The sequence below is a fragment of the Tripterygium wilfordii genome, chromosome 11, assembly GCF_013401445.1.
Source record: "Tripterygium wilfordii isolate XIE 37 chromosome 11, ASM1340144v1, whole genome shotgun sequence".
Lineage (NCBI taxonomy): Eukaryota > Viridiplantae > Streptophyta > Magnoliopsida > Celastrales > Celastraceae > Tripterygium > Tripterygium wilfordii.
The window spans coordinates 13,670,942-13,687,571 of NC_052242.1; the positions used below are offsets into that span (position 1 = coordinate 13,670,942).

The 16,630-nt window shown below is 38.0% G+C and overlaps 2 protein-coding genes across 2 annotated transcripts; one reads left to right on the forward strand and one right to left on the reverse strand.

The window, feature by feature from the left end:
* Window positions 1–59: 59 nt before the first annotated feature.
* LOC120009883 (DEAD-box ATP-dependent RNA helicase 28-like) lies at window positions 60–8,580 on the forward strand. The gene is made up of 19 exons (XM_038860610.1): window positions 60–535; window positions 628–807; window positions 911–979; window positions 1,144–1,250; window positions 1,943–2,021; window positions 2,328–2,501; window positions 2,820–2,968; window positions 3,184–3,279; window positions 3,434–3,536; window positions 3,700–3,762; window positions 4,105–4,166; window positions 4,319–4,415; window positions 5,455–5,573; window positions 5,645–5,687; window positions 5,981–6,082; window positions 6,657–6,755; window positions 6,844–6,930; window positions 7,321–7,601; window positions 8,345–8,580. Exons 1-19 carry the CDS (start codon window positions 197–199, stop codon window positions 8,358–8,360), a joined length of 2,265 nt encoding a protein of 754 aa, XP_038716538.1. The 5' UTR covers window positions 60–196; the 3' UTR covers window positions 8,361–8,580.
* A 195-nt stretch (window positions 8,581–8,775) lies between these two features.
* LOC120009303 lies at window positions 8,776–15,558 on the reverse strand. Its single transcript, XM_038859837.1, has 3 exons — window positions 15,268–15,558; window positions 14,608–14,691; window positions 8,776–12,322 (listed from the first exon to the last, which is right to left on the reverse strand). Exon 3 carries the CDS (start codon window positions 12,212–12,214, stop codon window positions 9,182–9,184), a length of 3,033 nt encoding a protein of 1,010 aa, XP_038715765.1. The 5' UTR covers window positions 12,215–12,322; window positions 14,608–14,691; window positions 15,268–15,558; the 3' UTR covers window positions 8,776–9,181.
* Window positions 15,559–16,630: the final 1,072 nt, after the last annotated feature.

A 16,630-nucleotide genomic window follows, 5' to 3' on the forward strand; every position in this document is an offset into this window, starting at 1 on the left:
CAGAAATGTTATGTTTGTTATTGGGGTTTATTTAAAATGGGGTGTGGTTAGTTAAGTAAAGAGCTAAATAGTCCTCATCAAAAAAAAAAAAAACCTACGTCGCCGTTTAGGTCTTCCGCAACCTGTCTAAAACCCTCTCGCAGCAAATATCAAAACCCTCTTTATTCTCAAACCGGGAGTCCTCTGAATTTGCTCCATGGCTCCCACCTTCGTATTCGAACCAGCGAGCGACGAAGAGCGCGAATTCTCGCAGACTGAAGATGAAGAAGAAGATGTAGAAGAAGAAAAGGAAGAGGAGGAGGAGGAAGAAGATGATGATCAATACGACGAAGACGAGGAAGAACAGAAAATATCCAAACGCCAGAAGCAGTCACCGTGGGACTTCGCTGCCTTCACAGGATCCGTCTCCGAAGAACATGCTCTTCGAAGCACCACTTCCATCGATGACAAGATCTCCAAAGCCATTAGGCAGCGCTCCGTCCCTGTTTCGCTCCCCTCAGACTCCGATAATTCTGACGTCGAACCGGACCAACAAGTATTTGCGAATTTCTCTTTGGCTATGTATTCTCTTCTCTGTTATTTGAAGTTTAAATTCTCACATTTTTGTTTGTCATATTTATTTTACAGGAAGATTATAGATCAGAAGACGATGATGAGGGTGCCCATAATGCTGGTGAGAGTAACTCCTTTTTTGCATCCTCCACCGGAACTTCATTCCATGCCAATTCGTTCATTGAGCTCAATCTATCTCGTCCTTTACTTCGGGCTTGCGAAGCTTTGGGTTACTCTAAGCCTACTCCAATTCAGGTTCTTGACTCTTATGGCGGGATTCTCTTCATTCCTATAGATTGCATTTAAGACAATTCGTCATGGTCTTAATTTTTATTTTCATAATAATTGTTGTGCCTAGGCAGCTTGCATACCATTAGCTTTGGCAGGGCGTGATATATGTGGGAGTGCAATTACTGGTTCGGGAAAGGTATATTGCTTGATGTTTGTTTATTGTTATTTTGTCACTTTCAGCTTGAATTTGGGGTATTATTGGATTAAATTTTCCTTGTTCTCATCTGGTACCTCTTTCAATTTTGCTAGAATTATAAAATTTGATGCGTAACAATGCTCCTGTAATTTCCATTCTCACAGACTGCTGCCTTTGCGTTACCAACCTTGGAGAGGCTACTGTTCCGTCCAAAACGCGTCCCAGCAATACGGGTCCTTGTTCTTACTCCAACCAGAGAGTTGGCATTTCAGTAAGTGTCAATTACTTGTTGCTTTAATGTTATAGAGTATTTTCTTCTAAGAAAAAACTTCGTAGTATAAGATCTAGGGTTCTTGCCAACATGTGCTTTTGGAATTTAATGTAGGATCAGTCAAAAGGCTATAAGTATAGCAAATGTAGAATTTAACATAGGCTTGCATCTTTAACATTTCAAAGCAAATATATGAGCTCAATTAATAATGATTGATTTCTATGGAAATCCTTCATGCTCTAGTCTAATGTCATTAAAGTTTCACCCAAACCCTTGGGAGGAAAGTTCATTTGCATCCAGCTTTTGTGTAACCACTGAGCTTATTGTATTCTTTGAGGCGTTCATGAGTGGACACATTGGATGATTAAAATATATATACATATGAGATAATGATTACGTTTTATTTCTTTTTGCTCAAGCTGTTAATCATGGGGCACCTCATAAAACTTATAAGTTATAAATCTAGACAAATGATCCGAGTTATCCATGTCAAAACTAGTCATTGTTTCATCAGGCCCACATAAACTGTGAATCACATAACAATGGTTTTCAAAAACAAGTAAACATGTTTCCTCAATATAACATCTACTTGTGAATCTCTCTCTCTCTCGTTTAGAACTCCCCGCCTTTTGTCGTTATTCTTGTGATTTCCAAGGAGACATTCACTATTGTTTTGTTTGTATGTATTGCAGGGTTCATAGTATGATACAAAAACTTGCTCAATATACCGATATTAGGTGTTGCTTGGTTGTTGGAGGCCTTTCAACACAGGTTAATTTAACATTGTGACATCATTTACTCATACTGGCTTACTTTATAACACTTAACTTTATAGTGAAAAACAGTACATATCTTCTCAATGTTAGTCATAAAAAACCCTTCTAAATGTTGCATTTCCAGTTATTAGCAATATTTTCTTATTATTTTGTTCGAGCAAAAAAAAGTCCTTTTGACTTTAGGTTTAGGATTTTTATCAGATGAAGCATTCTTCTGGCTTTCCTAATTGTATATTCTTCTATGGTATTCTATGATTACTGCTGTTTGTCAAGAATATTCTTAATGTTGTTTTTATATTAGGTTCAAGTGGCTGCCTTGCGTTCAATGCCAGATATTGTGGTAGCTACACCAGGACGCCTGATAGATCATTTACGAAATTCTCTGTCTGTGGATTTGGATGATCTTGCAGTTTTAATACTTGATGAGGCTGATCGTCTTCTGGAGCTTGGATTTAGTGCTGAAATTTCTGAGCTGGTATATATGTATATAATTTTTTTTACTTTATGACCTGAGGAAATTAGGAAAAGATTGAAAACCAGCTTCTTATATGATATTTTTATGTGCTGAGTCTGCTGTCCATTTTTATCTTCACAAAATATTAAAATGTCATTTTCTCATGCTACAACTCGCTGATGGACACGACTATATGCAAAAATTCTCATGCTGTCTTTATTTTCTATGGAGACCATAAGTAGTAGAATAATACTACCAATGGAGAAAGCTTTTGTACATTTTTCTTAAGCAGAATCATCCACTTTCTTGATTTTCTTGTTGATTGTGGTTTATACAAAGGTTCGTCTATGCCCCAAAAGGAGGCAGACTATGCTGTTTTCTGCTACGATGACTGAGGAAGTTGATGAGCTTATCAAGCTTTCTCTGACAAAACCATTGCGTCTCTCAGCTGACCCATCTGCAAAACGGCCAGCAGCATTGACTGAAGAGTAAAATTTTCTTTCTAATTCCACTTAGCATTCATCAAACCTTTATCTTATTTGTGCTTGCTTCATTGTTCTGCATTTTTTTTCCCGCAGAACAGAATAAAACAATTAAGTGGAAGCTAATTTACGTACAATGTAGTAGGAACTTTCCTTATGGTTTCTATTCTTTGAGTTCAAATTCCAGTAACTTAGCAAAATTATGAATGTCTGTTGTGCAGGGTGGTTAGAATACGTCGAATGCGTGAAGTAAATCAGGAGGCAGTTCTTCTTGCACTGTGCTCTAAAACTTTTCCATCTAAAGTTATCATCTTCAGGTTTTGATTTATATGAATAACTTGATGATATGTCACTTCTAATTCGAGTAATTACATAAATCAAAATATTAGCTTTCCATTTTATGAGTATAGCTACCTGTGCCTAGACTAGATCATTATCTGGATTTTGGTGTGACATTGTCTTTGTTGTCAGTGGGACTAAACAGGCTGCACATAGGTTGAAGATCTTATTTGGATTAGCTGGCTTTAAAGCTGCGGAGCTACATGGAAATCTTACCCAAGTCCAGCGCCTTGAGGTGAATAGCTTAATTGTATTTGCTTTGTGTTGGTTCTCTGGGTTCTTGACAACTGTTTCTTGCACAACGCAAAATTGATGCTATACTTCACGCCTTGCATGATAGAGCATGCTGAGTTTTTCTCTCTCTTGTTCTGTGAATCTTTCTAATGGTTGTTTTTTAGGCATTGGAGCTTTTTAGGACGCAGCAAGTTGAGTTTTTGATTGCAACCGATGTCGCTGCTCGTGTGAGTAGATGCTAAAACTTAATATATTCTCTGGTTATTGTTCACTTTCCCTGCCCCGTGCGATTTGTTTACCCTAAATCTTTTTTCTACTGCATGCCCCTTTTCAACAGCACTACCTATTAGTATTTCGTTTGGGAAAAAGTGGGTTGTATTTTGATAGATGCTTAAAGAAAGATATTCTCTATGGCTATGAACCGCTTTTTTTCCCATTTCCTTTCTCCCATACCCCTTGCAGTTGTACTTGGCATGTGTTATAACTTATAGAGTTCGGCGTGTGGATTTCAGATATGATATAATGATTAAATATCTATGTTGTGTGCTTCCTTTGGTTGCCTTCTACAGGGACTTGACATTATTGGTGTTCAAACTGTTATTAACTTTGCATGTCCTCGTGATCTGACAAGGTAAAGTACTGCACAGCATTTAGATTTCCGTATGTTTTTTGGCTACTGAGATTCTTGCCTGTGCATTTGCAATCTATCCGAGGCTCTAGTGATTTATACTTATGTATTACTAGTGTGTAGATTGACTCCTATCTTATTGCTTATTCGTTCAGCTATGTTCATCGAGTGGGTCGCACAGCACGAGCTGGTAGAGAAGGTTATGCTGTCACATTTGTGACAGATAATGATCGATCTCTTCTAAAAGCAATTGTGAGTTCTTCTATAAAGTTTGTGGGCTTCTAACTGAAAGATTTACTTTTTATATCTGCTTAGTTATTTTCTGGGAAAAAAAAAGGTGAGTAGGCCTTCATGGTTTAGCGTTGTCATTTTATTCATGCTGATCCATTAATTCAACTAGGAATCTTTAATGCCTAACTGAGTTTGTGATTCCATCAACATTGAGTTTCTTTTAGACTACAAAGGTTCTTTTAAGCTACAAAGTTTAAGATGTGTTTGCCTTGACTTTTATGGAGAAGCCATGTACCGATGTACACCCATGATACCTATACTGATTGTGTGTGTGTGTGAGTGAGAGAAAGCATCTATATTTCGTAATAAAGACCTAGTCCGCCTAACATTGGTGCTAATATTTTAACACCCTATGGTGTATACTTTATCGATGTTTATGTCCTAATATAGGGGTAAACATTAACCTTAGGTCAGGTGGTGCTGTGGTACATGTCACATATTTCATTCCCCTTCTCGTATCTCGGGTCTCAAATCTCCAGTTCTACTCAATTATTATTCTTACAGACTAGTTTTTTAGTTCATAGCAAACTCAACCAGTCGTGCGATTAACAGATAGCGATTACATCAAGAAGATTTACTCATAAAACTGAATCAATGGGAAGTAACATGTTAAGATATACATGCTAGTATTGTAAGTACACAAGAGTCTATAAATTTTTCATTTTCTTACAATGCTAACGATCCTGATTAACACTCGAGAATCTGAATCCTCGAGAATTCCTTCATGTTATTAATATGACATCTTGATCTTAACAATACGATTTACGAAGAAATATAGGGCCCTGGACTGGTTGATCAATAGTTATATTTGCACCAACAGAAGTTCATTGGATTGAACTATTGAAATATAATGTTCTAGCATTTGTTTTTCTTCCTTTAAAATGTGAATGGGTGTAAGCAGATAGAATTTACCGAAGCTCTTCTATGGAAAATTTAAAAACTTTATGCTTTAGAGAAAACCTGAATGTCCTAACTATTGATGTTTACATCAATTTAACAGGCAAAGCGGGCTGGTTCAAAGTTGAAAAGTAGAATTGTTGCTGAGCAATCAATTATTAAATGGTCTCAAAGAATTGAGCAAATGGAAGATGAAGTGGCTGTCGTTCTTCGTGAAGAGAGGTTTGATTAAGTTTCTCTCTGTGCATGTGTGTTATTTCACTTATATACTTATGGATTTTGAACTACTGCAGGGAGGAGATGGCCCTTAGAAAAGCTGAAATGGAAGCAACAAAGGTATTTGATTCTATTCCCTATGAAGTAACTTAAAGGATCACTTTGAGAGGTTTAAATATGGTTACTCCCCCCCCCCCCTCCCCTCCTCCTCGGTTCTTTTTTTTGAAGGTGGTGGTGGGGTGGGGTTGTGGCATGACATTGTCTAAGAGAAGTTGATCGGCTCAAAGCAAGATCTAAATATTTCTTGGTTGTGAAACTCACTGTTATTAGATTTTACACTAAGATGGTGTCCCTGTTTTGGGGTTCTTTTTTTGTTAAGATTTGCTGGCTAACTTACTTTTACTTCTGCGCAGGCAGAAAATATGATTGCCCACAAGGATGAGATCTTTTCGCGCCCCAAAAAAACTTGGTTTGTGACTGAAAAGGAAAAAAGAGTAGTGGCAAAAGCAGCAAAGGTAATTTCTCTATTCTCGTTTACTTTTGTTCACAGGCATTTACATTCACTAAGATAGATAAGGAGAAATGCACATATTGTCTTTTTGAGGCTTTCAAGTATTTATTTGAATGCTTATATTTGCAAGTTTCACGACTTCTCTCGAGATCATCTATAATACCATTGATTAAGTTCTGTTCTTCGTCTCTGATATGGTGATTCTGTTCTGAGTGCATGGGAATTCTCTCATTCGAATGGGACTTGGTGACCAGAAAGATTGCCATACCAACAGAGATGTGGTCTTCCCGACTTTCAATACAGTGAATGTATTTCAAAATTTATTTTTTATTGCTACAAGGACATCCAATGATGATTAAACCTAACAGATCACAAGTTTCAGGAGTGATGATCTATGAAAAATACATGTTTTGATAAGCTCAAGCGAACACTATTATTTTACACGATGGTCCGATATTCCTGAAGTTAAAATTTATCTTTTCATTCTAACCAAAAATGTACCTTTTGGAATAATTCTTGTATAATATTAGTTTAATCAATTTATTATTTATTAAATGAACCTACGTTCCTTTCAACAGGCATCTACGGTGAACGACAAAGGTTCAGCCAAGAATGTTATCAGTGCTCAAGAGGCCGAAGATCTCAAAATGAAAGAAAAGAGGAAGCGAGAGCGTGAGGTAATTATCAGATTATCTTCCATTGAGTTATTGGAAGCTTCTGCAGGGGAATTTTGTGTAACAAAATATTGTTGCTGTTGTTGAGCAGAAGAATTTGCCTAGGAGGAAGCGAAGAAAATTAGAAGCAGCTAGAGAGATGTTGGAGGAAGAAGATGTAGTCGACAAATCACAGGAAGTATGTGTCCCTCTTCTCTGTTTGCAATAACATGACTAATATCTAAGATCTAGTCCCATTGATGTGATGAGTCCATGTAAAATTGAGTTTTACAGGACTAAATATCTTCTTTTCACAAACTGATCCTGGATCTCTGTCCTTAATCTGTCAAAGTTCTTGTGCTTGTTAAGTTTTCAAATTGGCATTCGATTTTGCTCTCAAAAGTCAAAATATGTTTTATCATAGGCATGAACTACTGTATGCTGTCTTCATAGGTCTACATCTACAATTTTATCAAATTTTGATAGAGCCATTAAACCTCACACAACGTTTTATATTTTAAATTGCCAAAGTTCTGAAAATATTTTTTTTGTCAAATTGCTTATAACACATAATATATCAATAATGCAGGGCAGTGGTAAAAACAAGAAAGAGAAGACTGGATTGTCACTGGTTGACCTTGCTTATCGACGGGCAAAAGCAGTGAAGGCTGTGAAGAAAGCACAGGATGCTGGCAAGATTATCAATAAAGACATCAAGAAACAGAAAAGTAGTTCCCAAAGAACACAGTCTAGGACAGAAGAGATGCAGGAGCTGTTCCAGAGTGATATGAACGAGAAACAGCAGAAGAGAATCAGTGGTGGTGGAATGAGAAGGAAAAAGTCAAAGAATTCATTTAAGAGCAAGTCACGGTATGAGTTGATTTGTGTTCCTTGATTTTCTGCTCTCTTCCTTTTCTGTATTATCAAAGCATTCTTTCTTCTGTTGGCTCGGGTTATGACTAGTTTGAATCAAATAAGCTGGAAGCTCCTTCGATAGGGCTTGAAGCTGCCTTTGATTTTGGTTAATATTTCAGCATATCATATGCTTTTTGAAAGAAATTTTCCCGTGTTATATGAAATTTTGGCTATAGACAGCTCCTTTATCCTAAAAAGCACACTACTCCCTCACCATCATTGGCTTTCAACTCCCAACTGTCTTTAGATGCAACACACCAGGAGGGGATCTCTTGGTCTCTGATTTGTTTGTTTTACAAAATCAGGAAAGGATATAATAATCGAGCTTTCATAGTCTTCATTGTAATTTGTTACTTTTCATGCTTCATTTCATTTACCATGTGCCCGTGCCCTTTTGCCATATGAGTAGGTTTATTACACGAGGGGTTTGGCTCCGCTACTATCACTCGATGGTTTTCAATGTAATTGCCATTGATGCTATATCATATAGTGTACAGCAGCACTCATGTTTTGTTAGATATTTTCTTGATTTGTCTCAGTAACATGAAAGTTGCCACATGCCAATTTTGACGATTGTAATTATTTATTGAAGAAGCATAACTGTTATTGTTCTCATAAGCCTTTTTCACTGGTTGTGTTTAACGCTTTGTTGCAAAATACTGGAATTAGACTCACACCTGGAGTTTTTGCCTTGCCAGGTATAAGCGTAAGTAGCAACTTGGAGGAGGCAATCGAAGTTCGGTATTATGTAGTCTTTTACAAAAGCGGGCGTGATCCATCATCTGGGCAGGTAGCTGCAATACTATCAATGTCTTAATTGCAGATAATTCTGATACCATTTTGTATGATCAACCTTGATGTTGTGCCATAGTATTATTTTTGAGACATTCAATTATTCTTACAAAATTTATCCGATTCTGTCTGTTGCCCTCAATCTTATAATAACAGGACCTTAAAAATAATTTAAAACAATAATGTAAGGGCCAAAGAGCAATGAATATCTGGTAAACAATATTTAAACATCGTTAAAAAATGTTGGCTATATATCTGTCAATTTTGGGGATGAACTCTCTAAATTTCGAATATATCTCGATTATTTCAATAAACAAAAAAGGAATAATAGGCAATCTTCCACAACAGAGATATGGCACCCATAAACCTACTGGAGCCACAAAAGATCAGTTCCTTCCTCTGAATTTCTGTTATACATAAGGAAGAGATGTTACAGCTACATGTGCCACGCCAGCTACTGTCGCAATGTCCATCTATGGAACACTTCAAAGGAAAATCAAAATTATAAACCAAAACTAAACAATAAAACCTACACTTTCCTTTAGCAAATTTATCTCAAGAATCATACTACATAGTCATAGATAATTCCCCCCGTCTTATTCAACTCCCCTCCCACCACGACAACGGAGCTTAGTCTTTCTTCCAGAAATTGTTTTTGGGCAGGCATCAAATCTCCAATTGGTCTAGAGCCTTGTGAACTGATTGGAAGGGAGGGAAAGGGAGCACAGATAATAAATAACTTCCTATCTCCAAGGAGGTTGCTGATTCCTGTAGTTAAATGGGAACGGTTCCCACCCACCATCATCTGGTTCCTTTCTTTTCCCACCTACTCCAGAACTTGAGGAGGGTTGGGAGCTGGTCCTAAGATGTTCCTCCATTGGCCCGCTTTGAACAGGCATCAAAAACTGCCTAAAAACTCCAGAGTCCCTGTTTGCTCCTTCAACTGTGAAACCAGAATTCAAATCAAAGTTAGGTCGCAGAGGCGCTACACCATTCATGGGACTGAGCCACAATGGCGCATGAGAAAATGGGGGGACTACTGATGCAGAGCCCACAACTTGAGGCACGACAGGGGTTCCCCTTGAATCCACCATGTAAGGGAAGGAGCTGCCGGGACCGGGTCCATACATCGTGGAGGAAAAGGACATCGTGGGTGCTGTTGTCAATCCATTGTAGCCAAAAACATTAGATTGTGTGTATGACACTGTTGGAGCCATACCTAAGATACCTCCCTCCCTAGCTGTAATAGCATCCATTGCAGTATCCAGAGCCTTTCCATTTGGCAAGGATGTAGTCTGGGGCATAAAATTCTTTCTACTGACCTCCACTCTGGTGCCCATGATAGATATAACAGGATCATCTGGTTTAGGCCCTCCATAAGCACGTGAACTTTGGGAAGACTTGCCGAGAAAGTACCCCTGATCAGAAGTAGAATCATTGAGAAGATATGGTCTGTCATTCAAATCAAAGTTCCTAGCGGAAGGCTGCATTGATGATGATGATGAGGCAGGAGACACGCTGTGATGGCCATTCCGACTGTGAAAAAGACGCCCTTCTATTCTCAATTCTGATGGCGGGGCATCACTATCATCACTTGTGAGATTTAAATCTAATTTGTGCCTTTCTGATTTTATTGGACTCGCTTCCAAACAAGAGTCCGCAGTGTGAAGGGCAGATGAACCAGGAATTTCCTTGCCAGTCATTTCAGGAATTTTATCATCTCCACCATCAGCCACATTCAGATCAAATTCAAGGGAAAATTGCCCATGACTAAAACTACTGCTGGTTTCCCCAGGAGGAAGAGTCTTATGGTTCGAGATCCGGCGAGGTGATGCTGGACGAAAAGCACTAGTAGCAGCAGATCCCTTCCATCCAAGATTCCCCTCAAACTGAAAAGGGGCTACAGAGGATCCAGAAGCTGCTATTGGTCTTGATGCAGGAACAGATATTGGGGCAGATATTGGATTTGCAATATGCTCAGTTTCATCAGAATCGACTTCTTGATTCAGATCAAAATCACACAGGCCTTTCTCTGTGTTTCCTTCAGATTCTTGAGCTGCCTCGGTAACATGAGAAGTTTCAACATCATGTTTGTCTCCTCCCAGTTCAGAGCACAGATTATCCAAAGTATTTTTTGCCAGTTGCTCATCCTCGGGGTGGGACTCTGCGTGACGAGTTTGGCCGGTGGGCATATCCCTAGGTGGGATATCAGCAGGTAATTCTCGCTTTTCATCTACAGAATCCGGGCTACCTGGCTGCCTTACACCTTTTTCTGTTGTTTTCTCCATAGACGAACTGCAGGAGCGTTCTCTGTAATCTACCACTTCCCTCTCCACAGCCTGAGCAACCTGTCGAGCAACTTCCAAAGCATCTACTATGCCGTACTCAAGTTCCATATCAGAACTTCTCTCATCAATCATTTCAGGACTTCTAGCATAGATTCTTGATCTAGAGTTTTCAGCGAAGTTTCTCACATCCTCATCTTCATCATAACTGCTATGCTCCTTGTCTTCCTCGGAAACTCCATCATCTTCCATCTGAGAAAAGCTAGTATCCATATGCTCAGTTTTACCCAACCTACACTCAGTGGTAGACAAGTTGTGGAAAACATCAGATCCAGATTCACCATCAGTCTTCGATATATGTCCACTGTATCGACATGTACTGCCTATGCCATCTATCCCCACCTTTGGTACAGATGCAGGAGTTCTAACATCACCCACATCATCAATATTGTTCTGTGAAGTAGGTTCTGTCAAACCATCTTGAGCAATTGCAACATTATTGCCGCAAGAAACTTCTCCATCTCGTGTTGCACTAGAGAATGAAGCTCCTGTACTCAATTTTTCCGGTACAGTGTTGAGCTTGAGAACTGGCTTTTCATCATTAGAGATCTCATTTGACTTCAAAACTTCTGGCTGCACTTCAGCAGTGCCCTGCTTGGAATCATCAGCAGTGGTCCCTTCCATTGTACCTGTTGGAGATGCTTCCTTCACAGAAGTACTTTCTTGAACAGAGGACGTCAAAAGATTTGGAGATCTGTCCTTGACTTTCTTCTGGTCACAAGTAACATTGAAGCAAGGCTCCTGATTATGAGTTGGAATATCTCGATCTTCAGCCACTTCTTGTTTAAAAGAATCCACAGCACTTGAGACCAAAGTGACAGATCTGGTAGGTTCTGCTGAATTATGTTCACCATTGCCATTTCCTTTAGAAACAGAATTATCTACATCAACACATTCTGGCTTGACAATTTCACTTTCAGGCAAACTAACATTAAATTCCTCAACACTCTCTACAACAATGTGGGCTTTATCATCAACAGTACCCAGCTTCCAGCTATCAAACAGTGCCTTTGCTCTATCCTGAACCTGAGAGCTTTTGTGGTTAAGAAGATTCTTGACAGTTATAAAGATCCCAGAGGCAACAGATCTTTCATTGCCTATATGCAGCTTTTCCACTGCCTGTAACAGTGCAGTTAATGACTCTTCCACAAGGCCGTCACTTGTGTCAGCACTAAACTTTGAAGCATCCTTCAACCATCTATCAATAAAACATAGTCCATCTAACTTAATAAAGAGCTCAAGACAATCTTTATTATCTGTTGCAGTAATGGTGCCTGCAACAGCAGCCCACTGTCTGGTTGCATCACCAATGTTCTTTACAATATCTGAATGTTTCTCCTTCCACATGACAGTGACCAGTTCCTCGACTCGAGAAGGGGCAGTAAGCCCATCTTTCATCTCGGCCAAGGTGAAAAAATCTTCTAGTGTCATAGTGCTACGCAAATCATACCTCTAACCATTGCAGAAGTTCTCGCCACATGCTAATTTTCCATCAAAGAAAACTTCAATGAACTCTCAGGAGAGTATTTACAAGATTTCCTGCAAAAGAGAACAAGAAATGGCTAAGTAAACAGCTATAGAACCCACTCAACAACCGATCATAACCATATCCTTAAAATTGAAACTCAACACTAGAAATGAGTTTAACAATGCTTTTTTGCAATTTCTGTATTTGGGAAATTAAGGAAGCAACATGAGATTAAAGCATCAATAAATAATTACTTTAGATTCATCATGAATGGCCACTATCTGGAGGTTAGTAACAGCAGGACGGTGATACAACCCATCTGAATTAAAGATAAATCTAAAACAATACTAAGAGAACTGGCTCTAATATGAAAAGCTGGTATACTCAATCCGTCATGAAACCAAAGTTTAACTTAGCATACAGCCAGGATATATACAAGGCCGATTGATAGTACTATCTATTTTGAGCTGGCAGGACGAACAGACATCCCAATATCCTGACCTGAGATGCATGGTTAATTGGTTATTCACACCAATTAAAAAAGCAATCAGCAAAAAATATGTGAAATGATTGCAGAAACCATTAGAAGAAAAAGGAAACGAAACTTGGTGCACAAGACTGCTGCAGTGATGGTGAGCGCCATAGACATACATGGTCTTATCCCCACATTGGGGAGAAGCTGTTTCCATTATTTGAAGTGAAGTTTGAACCTATGTTGTCTAGCTTCCAATGAAGAACCTCAACCCTTACGCAAAGGTTCATCCTTAATGAAGTGATTATGATAAAAGGAAAATATTACTGTTTTATTTTGTCCTAGGAGTTAGTTATATAAGATAATGACTATAAGCAGCAAAGAAACATGAAACAAAAAGTAAACAATATCTCCCCAATACATCACTTGTAGTTACCTAGACAAGAAAAAAAAATTGTGGAGCAATTGTTTAAGAGATATATGGCTTTTATAAGATAGTTGGGGAATGGGGCTGGGAGAGGATAAAGAGCAGAAAATTTTATTGGAGAGGGGGGTGAGGGTGTAAAACATTTTCCCTTGAAAAAGCTCTTACCAACAGTTCAGAGAATGAGAATCCTCCCATTCAAAATCAAAGCACCATTTTGCAAATTTATCAAGTTCGTTAGCTCATTTAAAAAAAAGAGTGAAAAATCTACTCCCATCTTTTGGTAAAACTTTCTTCATATGATTTTTTTTGAATGGATAACAATTGCTGAACATTCTTCATATGAAAGGGAAAAGAACGTGTAACTATACATTTAACACAATTTAGATATGCATTACACTTCTAAACTTGAGTAGCAAAACAAGTTAGGCCAAACAAAGACTTAATACAATATCCACCTCAGCTAAAGTATACAAGCCCAAGCCAAAGCACCACACGGCCCACACTTCAGTTCATGTCCAGAAATCATATTATCAACATAATGACCTCAATGATTTTCTATGCCAGATTGGTATGGTAAATGCTTTGACCTCAATAGTAATCAAGCCATTAAGAAGCCAATCAACTACCAGAAACCCTATTTTTTTGACACATGAACATATCAATAAGAACCTTGTTAAGGAAGACCCGCTTTAGTCTCTCTATAGCCTACCACAGTAACCACACCAAAGTTTGTTTCTATGTCCACACCAGCCAGAATTTTTTGAAAACAACGATGCAATCAGCTTAACTCTTTCAACTAGAAGTATTTATTCTGTAGGTTCTCAAAGCATGAAAACATCTTTCAAGTATAGAGGAAAAAGAAAAAAAGGTGTAAGTATCAGTAAAAGAAAATGTGAGAAGTGGAGGTAAAAAAATCTAGTGCTGGCCATGGCCAGCATTTTGAATTTTTGACATTTATAAACAGTATAAGATTGTGTTATCAGCAAGTTCAATTTTGTCTTGATTCTTGAACGTTCACATGAATTGACCATATCTAGTTATTCTGCCCCTTGTCCACAAACCTTATCAACCATATCATCAAACTTAGAATTGTGTATATCTTCACTTATACTCCTGACGGCAAAAAGATAGCCATTTGGGATAATTCATTGTTCTCTCTCTTTTAATTCATGTGTGCATAGTAGTGGTGGTAAATCATTGAGAATAACCCTAAAACGATTGTGAATTCCAGAATATCTTTGTTGGAACTCAGGTGACTTTTCTCGTTTCCTTTGAAAGAAACTGACCTCAAATTGAAGTAAACAAGAAACAAACTCAAAAAGAGAATATCCCTAAAACGAGCAAATCTCACAACCTTCCTTGTCATTTATAATGTAAACAGGGAGAAGAGATCCAACAAACAGAAGCATGGCAGGCACCCACTGCATGAGCGAAGAGCATCAAGAATTGGAAATTACCTTAAATTTGAGCACGGGATGTGGTAGCCTAGTAGGAATCGCAAATTAACCAAAGATGAAAAATTCCCAATCAGAATTTCAATCCTGAAACAGCAGAACAACAATATAATTGAGAAAAGTAAGGGGAAAAATCAAAACCTATATAGATACTAAATCATAGGAGCATTTAGATACTACCTAAACTAAATAACAACCAAAGAGATACAGAACTCATTTCTTTTATCAAAAAAAAGCCCGAATCGCATACCTATTTCTAGGCCAATCGACTTAATACCATGAAAAAACTTAATATACTTCAATTTCATCTAAAACACCCCCATTATGCAAAGAAGAAGCGATCAGCAAATTACCAAATACAAAGACTATCAAACCCTAGAATTGGAAACGAAGAAGTGAAAGCAGTGAAAACCCCTACCTTTACGACTCTATATTCAAAAGCGTGGTGCCGGTTAAAACAGATTTCAGAATTCAATTCAGATTGCAATAACTAATATGGAAGGATATGCAATTAATAACGCTAATACCAAATACGGAGAACAATTAAAGAAACAAATATATCAAATTTTTAAAAAATTACACAATAATTACATCGCGTGAGAGGCGTAGTTTTCCTTCATCAATAGATTGAAAATTTGAAACTAAGACCCTAGCAATGAATACCTGAAACAACCCTAACGGAGATGAAGACTTGACTTGACTTTCCTTCAATCTGCTCTCGAAAGCCGAATTCAATATTCTCTCCGGCGGCGAGCTTTAGGCTTTCTCTCTCTAGAACTAAGCCGCTTTACCTTCTCTCCACAGAAACCTGGCTTTGTCTTCTGTAATACTACCTTTTTTTCCCGAACCAGAGTGAGAGAGCAACGTTTCTTCTTCCCGTTCTTTCTCGTTTTGAATTTTCTCAGAGTTTTCTTGTTAATTTTCTGGTCGGGTTTAATCTCTTTTCACAACAATTGGGGGAAAGGGCAACAGGCAACCGCATGTGCGAAGCGTGCGAGGTTCTTCATTCTTTGTTTGTGGGGTCTACTTGGGACCGGCTTGTCCCGTCAACCACCGGTGACAGTGAAACTGTCAATTCCTGGTATTTTACTTTCATGGAGTGGGCCTTTTCTGTGATGGGTTTGGCTGAAAGTGGCCAAGATCCTCTGCTGAAAAGGAGAGAACCTCATCGTTGTCACCGCATAAGTGGAGCCCACACCGGGTCTTACGTGTTAGGCCACGTGTAATACCTATATTTGTTCTTCTTCTTTTTTTCCTCCCAACATATATGTTAGTCACTAAAGTCCACCCAATCAATTACTATATATGTGCATGTTACATCTGAGCCATTAGATACTAGGTAGAGTGGTACGGATGATGTGTATAAAGATAATGGTAAGGATGATGTGTATAAATATTCGAATCATCCTCTTTCATATATATATATATATATGACTTTTCAAATACAAACAATTTTAGTGTTTTTTCTTTCCTAACTATCCTAAATATTGAGATTAGTACACATTAGGGGTGTTCAGGATCTTTTTTTTCTTTGCATAAATTAAACTGATCGAGCAGTTGGTTTTGTCGATTTTTTGGGTTTGATTTTAGTGAAAAATGTGTAATTATTTTTTTAAAAAACCAACCAATGGGTTCGATTATGGTCGATTTCGATTTTGGCGATTTTTTTGAACAGTCAAAATACACATTATTTATGTGAAATTATGGACCCCACGCCTCACATGATTTATATGAAATCGTGTACGTCCATCTCAATATTTACTTATTTAGGATGTGTGGGACAAAAAACATTGGCATCTATAAGACTATTGTTTCAAATCAATTCTTAGTTATGATGAGGATCCCAACAACTAGTAGCCCAATCATCCAAGCTACTGAGTTATGCGCACAAGATTTCGTGTGCATTTTATGAGAAATGTAGAGCTCAAGAATTCACTTGAATCTTATGTGTCCAACTCAGCAGCTCAATAATAACCGGGATGTTCATCATTTTCAATCAATTCTCTAACACGCTGACTATTATGAT

Excerpts from the sequence above, each read along its gene's own strand:
- LOC120009883 (XM_038860610.1), top strand. The coding sequence starts at position 197 with ATGGCTCCCACCTTCGTATTCGAACCAGCGAGCGACGAAGAGCGCGAA. Across the intron at positions 1,251-1,942 it reads ACCAGAGAGTTGGCATTTCA|GGTTCATAGTATGATACAAA; the intron begins GTAAGTGTCAAT and ends TATGTATTGCAG. Across the intron at positions 3,280-3,433 it reads TCTAAAGTTATCATCTTCAG|TGGGACTAAACAGGCTGCAC; the intron begins GTTTTGATTTAT and ends CTTTGTTGTCAG.
- LOC120009303 (XM_038859837.1), bottom strand. The coding sequence starts at position 12,214 with ATGACACTAGAAGATTTTTTCACCTTGGCCGAGATGAAAGATGGGCTT.